This window comes from Tiliqua scincoides, chromosome 1 (assembly GCF_035046505.1).
Source record: "Tiliqua scincoides isolate rTilSci1 chromosome 1, rTilSci1.hap2, whole genome shotgun sequence".
Taxonomy (NCBI): Eukaryota; Metazoa; Chordata; class Lepidosauria; order Squamata; family Scincidae; genus Tiliqua; species Tiliqua scincoides.
In genome coordinates, this window is record NC_089821.1 from 16,792,232 (window position 1) to 16,804,334 (window position 12,103).

Sequence of the window (12,103 nt, forward strand, 5' to 3'; positions counted from 1 at the left end):
GGCAGAAATGGCTTAAAAGAAATGGCATTTGACCACATTCAGCTGCATAGTTCATATTTTTCTTCATACCCAGTCTAGAAGTTATTCATATTCCTACCTCAGCCTTTTTTAAATTCGAGTATATGAACAAATATGATGTATGCCATAGTGATAACCTTCAGAATTCCTTTTCAGATTTACAGAAAGTCTAAGCTGAATGCTGTATATTCAAACTAGACAACTACAATAAGATCTGAAATGATCAAGAAAGAAAGACCAAGGGCTAAATCCTAGCCAACTTTCCAGCACTGAAGCAGCCGTACTGCAGCCCTGAGTTAAGGGAACAAACATTCCTTTACCTTGAGGAAGCCTCCTTTACTTCCCCCCCCCCAGCAGGGAGCAGCACATGCCCCATTAGCACAGCTGCATCTGTGCTGAAAATTTGGATAGCATTGGGCCCTAAGTGTTCTCAGTCTGATCCTCATTTTTTATAAATAGCCATTTTATCTGGATAGCAAGATGTGTCATCTGAGCTAATCGTGACTGAAGTCAGCCTTTGTGCAGTAATTACACATTTTTTATTTTATAAATTATTTCTGTTTTCACATGTTTACTGCTTTGTGAACAGATGGTGTCCTTTTACCATATGGCTGAAATTTTGCTGGGCTTAACCATTATGCATTTTTGAACACACTGTTATTTAGGTCTTTCTTCTTTCATAGAATTCAAATGTATTTAAGTGTTATGTTGTGATCATTTGCGAAAGAGTAATGTACAGTCGCCCCTTGTCTTCTGCATAAGTGATGCACAAATTCAACTACATGCAAAAAAAAACAACAAAAAACCAGAGAGAAATAGCAATTTAAATTTATTATCATTATTATGAGATTTTCTGAAGTAGATGCTGTTGACTGGTTTTTTCTGGACATCGAGTCCTTCCCAAGGACCTAGGATGCCTGGTTTTTGTCCTATTTTGCTGTAATAATAATAACAACAACAACAACAACAACAACAACAACAACAACAACAACAACAACAACAACAACAGTATTTATATAGTGCTTTTCAACGAAAAGTTCACAAAGTGGTTTACAGAGAAAATCAAATTATCAAACAACTAATGGCTCCCTGTCCCAAAAGACCTCACAATCTAAAAAGCTGCAAAAGAACACCCGCAGACAGCCAGTAGCGAAGACACTGCTGGGGTGAGGAGGTCCAGTTTACTCTCCCCCTGCTAAATAAAAGAGGAGCACCCACTTGAAAAAGTGCCTCTTACACAGTTAGTGGGGATAGTGTAGGTGTTTCAATCTGCCAATCTGTTTACTACAATCTGCCTGAGAATGAGTGTGAGCATGTGTTCCTTCAGTCAGTCTCAATTCCTGCCTGTTTCTCATAATTTTTAAAGATCAATTACTTAAGGGATTTTCAATGTAATTTTGAATGTACAGTATAACTGATTTTAGTTTTATGTGCTGACTCTGCAATGTAAGACGAGGGATGACTATAAATGCAAAATCAGAGCATTGATGCAAAATATAGACCAGATGTTAGAAAGCATCTGGATACTGTTTCACAGCACCACCCTTCATAATAAATTTTCCCCTGTTTTTTGCATCATTCTCTCTTTCTGTATTCATAATACAGTCAGTTTTCTTTATATGTTCTCTTTATATTCTGTGAGAGGTGGAATTGCCACCCACCTCTCATTATCTATGACTCTGTTCTTGTTATCTGGTAAATGCAGTGCAGGTACACTTGGGGCGAGGGGGACCTGGGCACAGCTACAAGTAGGTAGGTAGGTGTGAGAGAGGTTGCAAGAGGAGGAAGAGAAATGGCCTCCTCCTGAGCAGAAGTCAGCACTGATGCCCTACAGGGGGGAGAGGAAGAGATGCCTATACAGTATGCAGCCAATGGAGGAGGGGGTTGTGGTAGTAGCGTCCAGCCAATTGTACTCCCCATTTTTTTAGAAAACTGTCTAGTATGTATCAATTTTCCACATTAAATGGCATTAGTGTTGGTCCATGGAGAGTTGTAAGACACATTTGTATCCACTTCCAGACTTGCCTCACCATCTTGGGCACCAGTTCGGGGAGCCCCGCTGAACCTTCACAACTCTGGTGATGATGAGAGGTCTCTGGAAAGCTATCTGAAGGCTGCTCTGGGGCTGGGGCAGGTGGAGGATGAGGAAGGTTGAAGAAACCTCCTCCCTATTGATGAACTCTGGCACTCATTGGGCCAGCAACCTTCAATGGATCAAGAAATATCTGGCACAGAGGAGGAAGCATCAGGTGCTGGAGATGTTGATGACCCTCACTATCACCCAGCCCCATAGACTTAAAGTTTAGATTCAGGTTCATAAAGTTCATAGAGTATATGGTGAAGAGGGTCCCCTGGAACCTAACCCCATTTCCCCATAGACTCAATGATTCAGTATCCCCTAATTCGGTATCCACTAGGTTTTCCAGGAATGTAACCCTAGTGGAGAACTAGGTTGTATTTGCTGAAATCCTGCATATTCTTTGAGAATTTTGATCTTGAGGACACTTCAAAATAAAGCAAAATGATAGATCTAGTTGAAACGAACACTGCAGAGAAAAAGGCATCCTTGCAGAAAGGGGGTTGCGGGACTATTTCTGATCAGCAGACTATTTCAGTCCGAGTTACAAATGATAGAGCCTGGACAGCTGTAAAGCTAAGTTATTTATAAAGCTAAGGCTTGGAGAGAGAGCAAAACTTCAAACAACTGCCAATAAAGGTGAGAGTTTATTGAAGGAAATTCTCAAAAAGGGAAGTTACACCTTCATGAGCTACCATAGTTGGAAAATTTTGCTAGTATAAGAACATTAGAACAGCCCTACTGGATCAGGCCATAGGCCCATCTAGTCCAGCTTCCTGTATCTCACAGCGGCCCACCAAATGCCCTAGGGAGCACACGAGACAACAAGAGACCTGCATCCTGGTGCCTTCCCTTGCATCTGACATAGCCCATTTCTAAAATCAGGAGGCTGCACATATGCATCATGGCTTGTAACCCGTAATGGATTTTTCCTCCAGAAAACTGTCCAATCCCCTTTTAAAGGCATCCAGGCCAGATGCTGCCACCACATCATGTGGCAAGGAGTTCCACAGACCAACCAGCTGCGTAAAGAAATATTTTCTTTTCTCTTTCCTGATTCTCCCAATTTTAGTGGATGTCCCCTGGTTCTGGTGTTATGTGAGAGTGTAGAGAGCATTCCTCTATCCACTTTATCCTTCCCATGCATAATTTTGTATGTCTCAATCATGTCCCCCCTCAGGCGTCTCTTTTCTAGGCCGAAGAGGCCCAAACGCTGTAGCCTGTCCTCGTATGAAAGTGTTTTTTGATGTTGCTGAAGAAGGAACATTGCTGAAACATGTTGGGCATAAGATTTATTTCAATATAATACCACCTTTTGAAGTTTTGCTTTGCTTGTTCCTTGTCTTCATTCTAGTGCGGTCTTTTTTGCTTGAAATTTATAAACTACCTAATGTGACACTTGATGCTCTGCATACTAAGAACAAAAATTGAGATCTGGCACTGATTTATGATCTAACAAAACAAGATACCAAAGAAATGCAGAATAAGAAGAGAGCTGTTTTGAGAGTTTTACATCTCATGAAGATCCATAAAGCTGCCTATGAAAAGCCTCTCTTCTGTGCCCCGCAAAAACCCTTCAAGAGCTTTGGCAAGTTTCAGCGAATGTACAGGGATTGGCAAGTCTTGATTATTAGCTGATGGACCAAAATTGGTTGGTTGGCAACCTTCAGTCTTGAAAGACTATGGTATAAGCCTACAGCACCTGGTATTCCCAGGCGGTCTCCCATCCAAGTACTAACCAGGCCTGACCCTGCTTAGCTTCTAAGATCAGACATGTGCAGGGTATCTTCCCCATTTTAAGAAGCTGTGGATTGGAGTGCCCCCTCTTGCTCAGCCTTCCATACTTCTTATGCAGGAGGGTCAAATCCCATGGTTTTTCTCAGCTTCTCCTTAACATTCAGGTTTACATCCCATCTGTTTCTCTGCTTTTGCTGTTTCCAGTAACTTAACTATACTGCTCCTTCATCTCCAGCTTGAGGTAACTTAACTCCATAGCAGGTGCAGATTTGCAACCCCACATCTTCTTTTTATAATAATGCAATAATTATTGCAATAATGGGTGTGTGCGCCTTACCTTGGAAAATATCACCAATAAGAGAACATTGTTTGCATCCTCCTAATTTAGTTATCTAGTGTAATTTCTCCAGTTCTGTTTCTCTCTCTTGCTCTTTGCAGGTTTTCCAGGATCTTGGAACTTCAGTGTTATCCGGTGCTTTCAAAGGATACAACATTTGTCTTTTTGCATATGGACAGACAGGTTCAGGAAAAACATACACCATGATGGGAACCCCAGTGAGTTACATCCTTCATTATATTCTACACTTTGTTGTAAAATTGTTTCCTCCACAATTGTTATTAAAGCTAAACCCTCAAGTTCAGCAAAATGCAGAAGTATTTGTTGAATTTAATCATCTGCAGTAGTAATGAAACAAAACTCCAAAAGCCACAGTAGGATAAAAGCTTTATTAGGACAGATTAAACTATTACAAAATGTTCATCAGTCTTTTGAACTTTTCTTCAGGGTGGATGTTAAACAAAACGAAGTGTGTGTGTGTGTGTGTGTGTGAGAGAGAGAGAGAGAGAGAGAAATTTGGTCATGATGGAAAAGCCCCGAGGTTTTTAATTTGTAATGGTCTTCTGATAAAGTGCAGGAAGTTTTTGTGCAACCTTAAATTGATTAGCCGCTGCCAGGTGTGAAATAGAGGACTGTTCAGACAAAGAAGCTCTTTCAATAAAATCAATTCAGTTACTTTTAAAAATGAAGCTAGACTTTTCCAATAAATGTTGTTATAGTAGAATTATACTATAGAGCAGGAGGTCTGGTCTAGAGGGTAGAGCCTCCATTTGCCTGAAGATTAACATCCACAAGGTCGCCAGTTCGAGGCCACCGGCACCGTGCGACCTTGAAGCAGCTGGCAAGCTGCAGCTGAGCTGTTCCATCTGCTCGGAGCGTGGGAGGATGGAGGCCAGAATGTTAAACCAGATCGGAGTGTAACATCTTGAATGTGGTGGTTCTTGAAAGAGAGAACCTTCTTTCAATTTGTAAAAATCCCTGCGTGGATTTAATAAGCCTGCCTGTGTAAACCGCCTTGAATAAAGTCTTGAATAAAGACCAAGAAAGGCGGTATATAAATACTGTATATTATATTATATTATATTATATTATATTATATTATATTATATTATATAGAATTAACTCTGGTGACTCAGGACTAATACTTACATTACCTTTTGAAGGCAGGAATTCATTATGCTATAATGAACATCTATCCTTCATGCTTCTAAACTCAGGTTAAAAGCCTATACATTCTTTTCTGGGAGTAAGCACCATTGAATACAATGGAACTTATTTCTGAATAGACATCCATAAGATTGTGCTGTCTGTCAAAAATGGGCCCTTCAGTTTTATGATCTGACAGGTACTAAAGCTGGAATATCTGTTGTTTCCCAAAACTGTTTGTGTTTTTCTCCAATAATTATTGCTTTGCATGATGCTGCTGATGGAGCACTTACCTGTATTCTCTATGATTACTACAAGGTGTAATCCCATTAGTTCGCTGTAAAGCACATTTGTGTCTCTTCGTGTGTTGGCTGGGCCAGCGCAGGGATACACGCTGACCCATGGAGGCTGCATCCAGGGGTCATCCCAGGGCTGCATCCAGGCTGCATCCAGCCTCCATGTCAACACAGGGAGGGAAGGCTGCGCTGGCCAAGGATGGGCAGAGGGTGTTCCAGGGGGCGGATGGGGAGCAGGGGGTGGGGCTGGAACCTGCCAGTTAATACCGGATCACAGTATTACCACGTTCCCGGAGCACCGCAGAGCGGCTCCAGGTTGCTCCATTCTCCTCTGACTTGCGTCACCTCCTGAGGTGGCACAGGTCTGAGGAAACCCATTGGGGCTGCGGTGGCTTACCCGGGTGTAAGGGGAAGAGTTTCCCCTTGCCTCCAGCTGAGCCAATTCTGGCCCCATTCTTGCTCTGGACACAGCACAAGTCTCCTGGCCTGCCTGTTCCAGTGCACGACAGGATTGCGCTGACAGTTGTTCTTTATAAGCTCAAATGGACTGCAATTTTATAATCTGCTTTTCTTCCATTTTCAAGGCATCCATTGGATTAACACCTCGTATATGTGAGGTATTTATTTTATTAAACCAAATATTTCCATTGTTTAAATTGTATGTTTACATTTTTTCTCCATGATAAAAAATGTAAATGTTTGATTTGCATAGGGTCTATTTTCAAGAGAAGATGACTGTTCTCAACAGCCGGCATCATGCAGAGTGGAAGTCAGGTAGATGTGTGTCACTCTCTTTTGTCATGAATTGTTTTAGGTCTTTATGAATTCTATTTCTTTCTATAATTAAGTTTCATTTCTGTTTATCTCTTTCTCAGGTTGTGGGTAATTTTCTTGGGGCTAATACAGTTTTGTACATGATCCTTCTCTTTTAGTTGTTTCATTCTGATTTATGGTCTGCTTGGGTCTTTTAAAATGTGCATCATGTCAGACAATTTCAGCTTCTCACTATATAATGGGTATATATATATAGTATAATAATATATATAATGAGTGCAAAAAAAAACAACACAACACAAACCTAATTCATTTATATTTTAATTTTTATAGCAGTTATTTAGTTTGACACTGTCAGGGTCCCCCTGACTTGCCTGGGGGAAACCTGGAGGGAACAGGCTTGCAGGGCAAGAGGGGAGCTCAAAGCAAGAAGGAGACAGGCTCCAAGGCCAGCAGCAGGTGGAGTACTGGTCTGGAGAGCCAGGAGAGGGAGAGGAACACCAGGCCCCAGCCTTTTGGCTCTCACAAGCAGTGAGGGGAGGGGCTGGAAGAGGCCGGTCAGCCTTTTAACCCTCCCCTGGAGGAAGGGGTGGAGCCTGGAGGGGCTTGTCATCAGCATAAAGCCCAGCTGGGCCAAGGATGAAGGCAGTCTGGGGCAGGTAGCTGGAGGGAGCAGAATCCAGCCTGCCCATGACCCAAAGACTGGCTAGGAGCCAAAAAGCCCAAGCAGCTGGGGCAGAAGGGCCCGGGTGACGCAACCCCCTTCCCCCCACACTCTATGCTGAGGCCCTGGGGGCTGGGCCGTTGCTCTGGGAGACAGAACTTCCAGTGCCCTGCTGCTGCCTCTTGGAAATACGAGGGTCCCCCTCAAGCCAGGACCCCACAGACACTTTCTGTTATATACAGGTTGAGCCTCATTATTCGCAAGGGTTCCTTTCCAGGCACTCACATGGATGGCAAAAAATGCACTATAGTAAATCAATTTTAAAAACAAAGTTTCTTTGCTCAGGTGATTTAAAAACAGCCTTGCTGACCTTTGTGATGTAAGATAAGAGTCATTAAGAAGACAGTCCATCAATCTCTCTCAAAGTGCTTAGAAAGACTTCACTCCAACCCCTCCCTTCACCAATGCAAAGTATCTTTCTTTCACTTGCTCAGGGGGAGGGGAGGGGTCGCCTGGAGAGAGAAGGATTGATGGCTTGTCAGCCAGCTGCCCTCTCTCTCTCTCTCTCTCATTAAGGAGGCTATTGTTAAAGGACTGTTCAGTTTTTTAAACTGATTTTAAAGGGGTGCAATTTTCCCCTTCTCCAGGGATCAGCGCATTCTTTCTTATTTGCAGGGGCCATTCAGGTTGAGTCAAACCCGTGTATTAAAAATTCGTGCATAAATAGGCTGGACCTGTAATGCATTCATGAAAGCTACTCTTTGACCCCTGCTAACTGGGTAAGAGGCACTTTTTCAAGTGGGTGCTCCACCTTTTAGCAGGTGGAGAGTAACTGGCCCGCCTCACCCCAGCAGTGTCTTTTTTAGTGGCTGCCTGCTGGTGTTCTTTTGCAGCATTTTAGATTGTGAGCCCTTTTGGGACAGGGAGCCATTTAGTTATTTGATTGTTCTCTGTAAACCGCTTTGTGAACGTTTTTGTTGAAAAGCGGTATATAAATACAGTTAATAATAATAGTACTCTAGTTATATCATAAACTGATTTATCTGCTATAAGCAAATGTACAGGGATTATGGTATCAACACTCAGAAGCAAAAGCAGAGCAGCATCCTTAATAGTTGGCTGGTTTTTTTACTAGTGTATATGAGCACACAGTCCTCAAGACAAAAAGATGTCTATGCGTGGGTGTAGTATTTGCATAGGACATATGTACAGAACATCCAGTGCATTGCACCTGAAGCATACGTGCCTGATTCCTAGATTCAGTGGGATAACAGTCACATGATTCACACTTTCCTGCATTGGATTTTGGGAATAGGCCTCAAACAAATGTTATAACCACAGGACTGGACATCCACAGGACTGGAGTCAAAAAGGCATAGCTAGTGAACAGGGTGAGAAAGCACCATCTGTGCAGAACCTTTTTTTGTGGAAAAGTATGGCCAGGCAGACCTAGAATCCTTGTATCATTTCTTCTCTATTTTTTCAGTTTCCTTGAAATCTATAATGAGCGAGTTCGAGATTTGCTAAGGATATCAGACCATAAGAAGCCATATACACTTCGTGTTCGTGAACATCCTGAGACGGGTCCATATGTGCAAGGTTAGTTTGGGTTATTTTTTTTCTTCCTTTTTTCTCACTCCTAAACTGTGTTGCCATTTGGGGAGATCTGAGAGTACGGACTCAGTCTAGAGCAGAGGTGGGCAAACATTTTGGCAGGAAGACCACATCATCTCTCTGACACTCGGTGGTCGGGGGGGGGGGGGGAGGAAGAAGAATTAATTTATAATTCAAATTTGCATAAATTTACATTAGATACATTAGAGATACATACATTAGAGTTGGAACTTATACAAATGAATTAATTTTAATGAACTTATTTATAATACATATTAGAACTATAACTTGGTCCGCAGCTTGCGTCTGGCTGTTGTGACTGGCGGTCGCAGGCCAGACCAGGCTCCAACACTCTCCAACAGGCCAGAAAGTCATTGGAGACTGAAGACTCCCTGTGGGCCAGACTGGGGGACTCCGAGGGCCGGAAACGGCCCCTGGGCAGGGGTTTGCCCACCTCTGCTCTAGGACAGCGGTTCCAGAGGCGTCACTAGGTTTTGTGACACCTGGTCTGAGAGTTCATTGTGTCACCCCACAATGGACCTCCTCCCATACCACTATGCAGAATAAATTACAGTCTCATATGCACAGCCTAATGCAGTGGCATCACTAGGGTTGGTGTAACTCCCATTAACTTTATTTTAATATATAATAGTACAGGTCACCCAACAAATCAGTAACCAACAAAAAACCACTGGCTAGCTTGATGATATTCACATGACTGAATAAGAGTTTTAGTATTTGCTCTGATACATGGAAATGAGAGCTGACTCATACTAACATCTTATTGGTTCCCTGCTGTGTCATAACAACACCTCATTGGCTCGTGGAACAATTGGTCAGCATGCTTGTGATACTCAGAGCCAGCATAGGGAGGGCTGCCACAAAGAAGAGTCAGCTCAAGAAAGAGATGGAATTGTGCTGTAAGAAGATTGCAACCTTTTCAGAGAACATGATTAACTTATTAATTAATAAACCTTGGTTTTGAATGTGGAGCTAGTTCATAAACAGATTGTGTGTGGGCAATCTGCTGACAAGTGAAATTCATGCAACTGGTTATGAATTTTAAATAACTTATGGGATTGCCACTATTCGTTTTTAAAAGACCCATTTTGTATTATAGTGAAGCTGGGTTTTGTTTTATGATGAAAATGCACGTACCTGATATAAGTGGTAAATCAGAGAGCTATCCTTATTGCTGTTATGATAAATAATGGTGTTTCCTGCTAGAGGCCAGTCTCTTGTTCTCCCATTTTCTAATAAAAATCAGAACAGTGGCATCACAGTAGCATTGGAGAAAATTGCATCTGTCCAATTTTGGGGAATCTTGCTTGGAGATACCATATAAGGCTGCTATTGCCTAGCATGTTAGGGTCTTATGACAGCCTATGCATTCCTGCAAAACTCTGGTACGCTTCTGCTCCTAATGACAGAACATTGCAGCTAAAAGTTTTAGAAAGACTTGGCTAGATGCCTAAAAAATTAAATAGTAGCTTTGTTTTAACAGCGTCATGTGGTAGATTTATATGCTGTTGTGAGAGGACGTTAGCTGAGTTGATTTTATACTCATGATTTCATTTGATTAAGTTACTAGTCAGATGACACTTTGATGCTTGTACATGGTACATATATTTTAAAATGTTACAAAGGACATTATAGGAACATCTATCTCTCGTTTTTTCCTTCTTCAGTCTTAATTATTCCTTCAGTGGAACAATGACTTACAGTATGCATTTCTCCAGACACATATTTTCTACTTAAACTTCAGAGTAAGTAGTGGAATGTTTAAAAGAAATAGAATATGCTGTTGATAACAATAAACACATAAGTTGTAGGGAATCTACAGCCTGATCCTCACTGTGCTTGTTCTGACATGATTTATGAAACTCAGAGCATAATCCTATCCTGCTCTGGAACAGGCAAACCAAGAGGCTTGTGCTGTATCCAGCGTAGGATTGTGACCAGAAGCGGCTTAGCCAAAGGCAAGGGGAAACTTTTCCCCTTACCTCTGGGTAAGGGCTGCTGGTCTCAATAGGTCTCCTCAGACTTGTGCCACCTCCTGAGATGGCATGAGTCAGAGGAGAGAGGAGCGGCTTGAAGCTGCTCTGTTCTTCCCCGGAACAGGGTTTGGGATCCGCCATAACTGCCGGATCCCAGCCCTGCCTCCTCCTCCCTGCCTCCCCTACACCTACCTTTCATCCTTGTGTTAGTTCATGTGAGCCGAAGCAAGGAGCTGGGAGGAAGCCGCCACGGAGGCTTATGTCAGCCTCCGCAGGTCAGCACTTCTCAGAGCATCGGCCCAGCTTACCCTCGAAGAGCCACAAATGTACTTTATGGCACGTTTGTGACCCTCCCAGGCCGGCCCAAGGGGCTTGGGCCTGCATAGGATGCAGTTAGGATTGCACCCTTATTCTCATAGGAGTGCATAGTACCGCAAATCTAAAGTCAGGATGGCTTTATGGATTTAAAATTCATGATATTGAATTCTGAACCTCAGATGCACATGACAAGTTGTCTTGTTGCAAGACATCTTGATCAAGGAATTGTGCCCACGGAGTTAGCCCTTCCATTGAAATTAATGAGGAAGCTTGCTTCTGTGGGATCCCTTTGTGCGGTTTGCAGCGTATAGAGAGTTGAGGAATGTGAGGTTGTTATCTACTTTAGGCCCTGTTTCAGCATTTTCTTAAGGCAATCTACTGCCATTGTTTGGGTAAAAGAACAGTACAAATGAATTTGAACTGCATTTTGTCCACATTCTTGCATCATATAATATGGATAGAATGAGCAACAACCTAACTCATATAACACATGGCAAACCTTGTTTCCACTTGTCCATATATTGTGCTTATTAACATTTATTTTATAGCAGTAGTGCCAAAAAGGGAAGAGGGGTTTCAGGAACCTTGTGAAGTGTTTATATGTTCACTTGCAAACTGTTTTGATACCATGAAAATTGGGAGCTTTGCCATTCAGTGCTTCTTGGTGAAAAATTAAACATAGTGGTAGCCTGGTGAGCAACCTGGTTCTAGACTGAGCCACCTATGATGGGGGTTAGAATCCAGCCTAAGTGCTGGATCCTGGCACCACTTCCCTCCTGGGTCCAGTCTGCCAATGGGCCTGCATGTCACCCACACCCCCACCCCAGAACATCCTAGTTCTGCCCTCCCCAAACTCCCACACCGGCCTAGGGAATGGGACACGCTGATGACATGCTGATATACTGATGAGCTGACCCTAGGTGGCAGAGAGGAGTTGCTGTCAAGTGGAGCGTGGGAGGCGTAGGGCCAGAGAAAGGCCAGACCGGGAAGGAATCCAGCTGGAGCAAGGAGTTCTATGAAAGACTAGAACTATTCAATTGTAAAAATTCCTACGGGGGTTTAGAACAGCCTGCCTATGTAAACCACCTTGGATTAAAGTCTGAGAAGAAATCTGATGACCAAAGA

The 12,103-nt window shown here is 42.7% G+C and overlaps 1 protein-coding gene across 1 annotated transcript in view; it reads left to right on the forward strand.

The window, feature by feature from the left end:
- Positions 1-12,103, forward strand: part of STARD9 (StAR related lipid transfer domain containing 9) — a 133,222-nt gene that overhangs the window by 50,964 nt on the left and 70,155 nt on the right. Inside the window, exons 4-7 of the mRNA XM_066618701.1 lie at positions 4,271-4,387; positions 6,196-6,228; positions 6,324-6,385; positions 8,536-8,648. Of these exons, the coding sequence (XP_066474798.1) occupies positions 4,271-4,387; positions 6,196-6,228; positions 6,324-6,385; positions 8,536-8,648 (325 nt within the window). The remainder of the gene's footprint in view (positions 1-4,270; positions 4,388-6,195; positions 6,229-6,323; positions 6,386-8,535; positions 8,649-12,103) is intronic.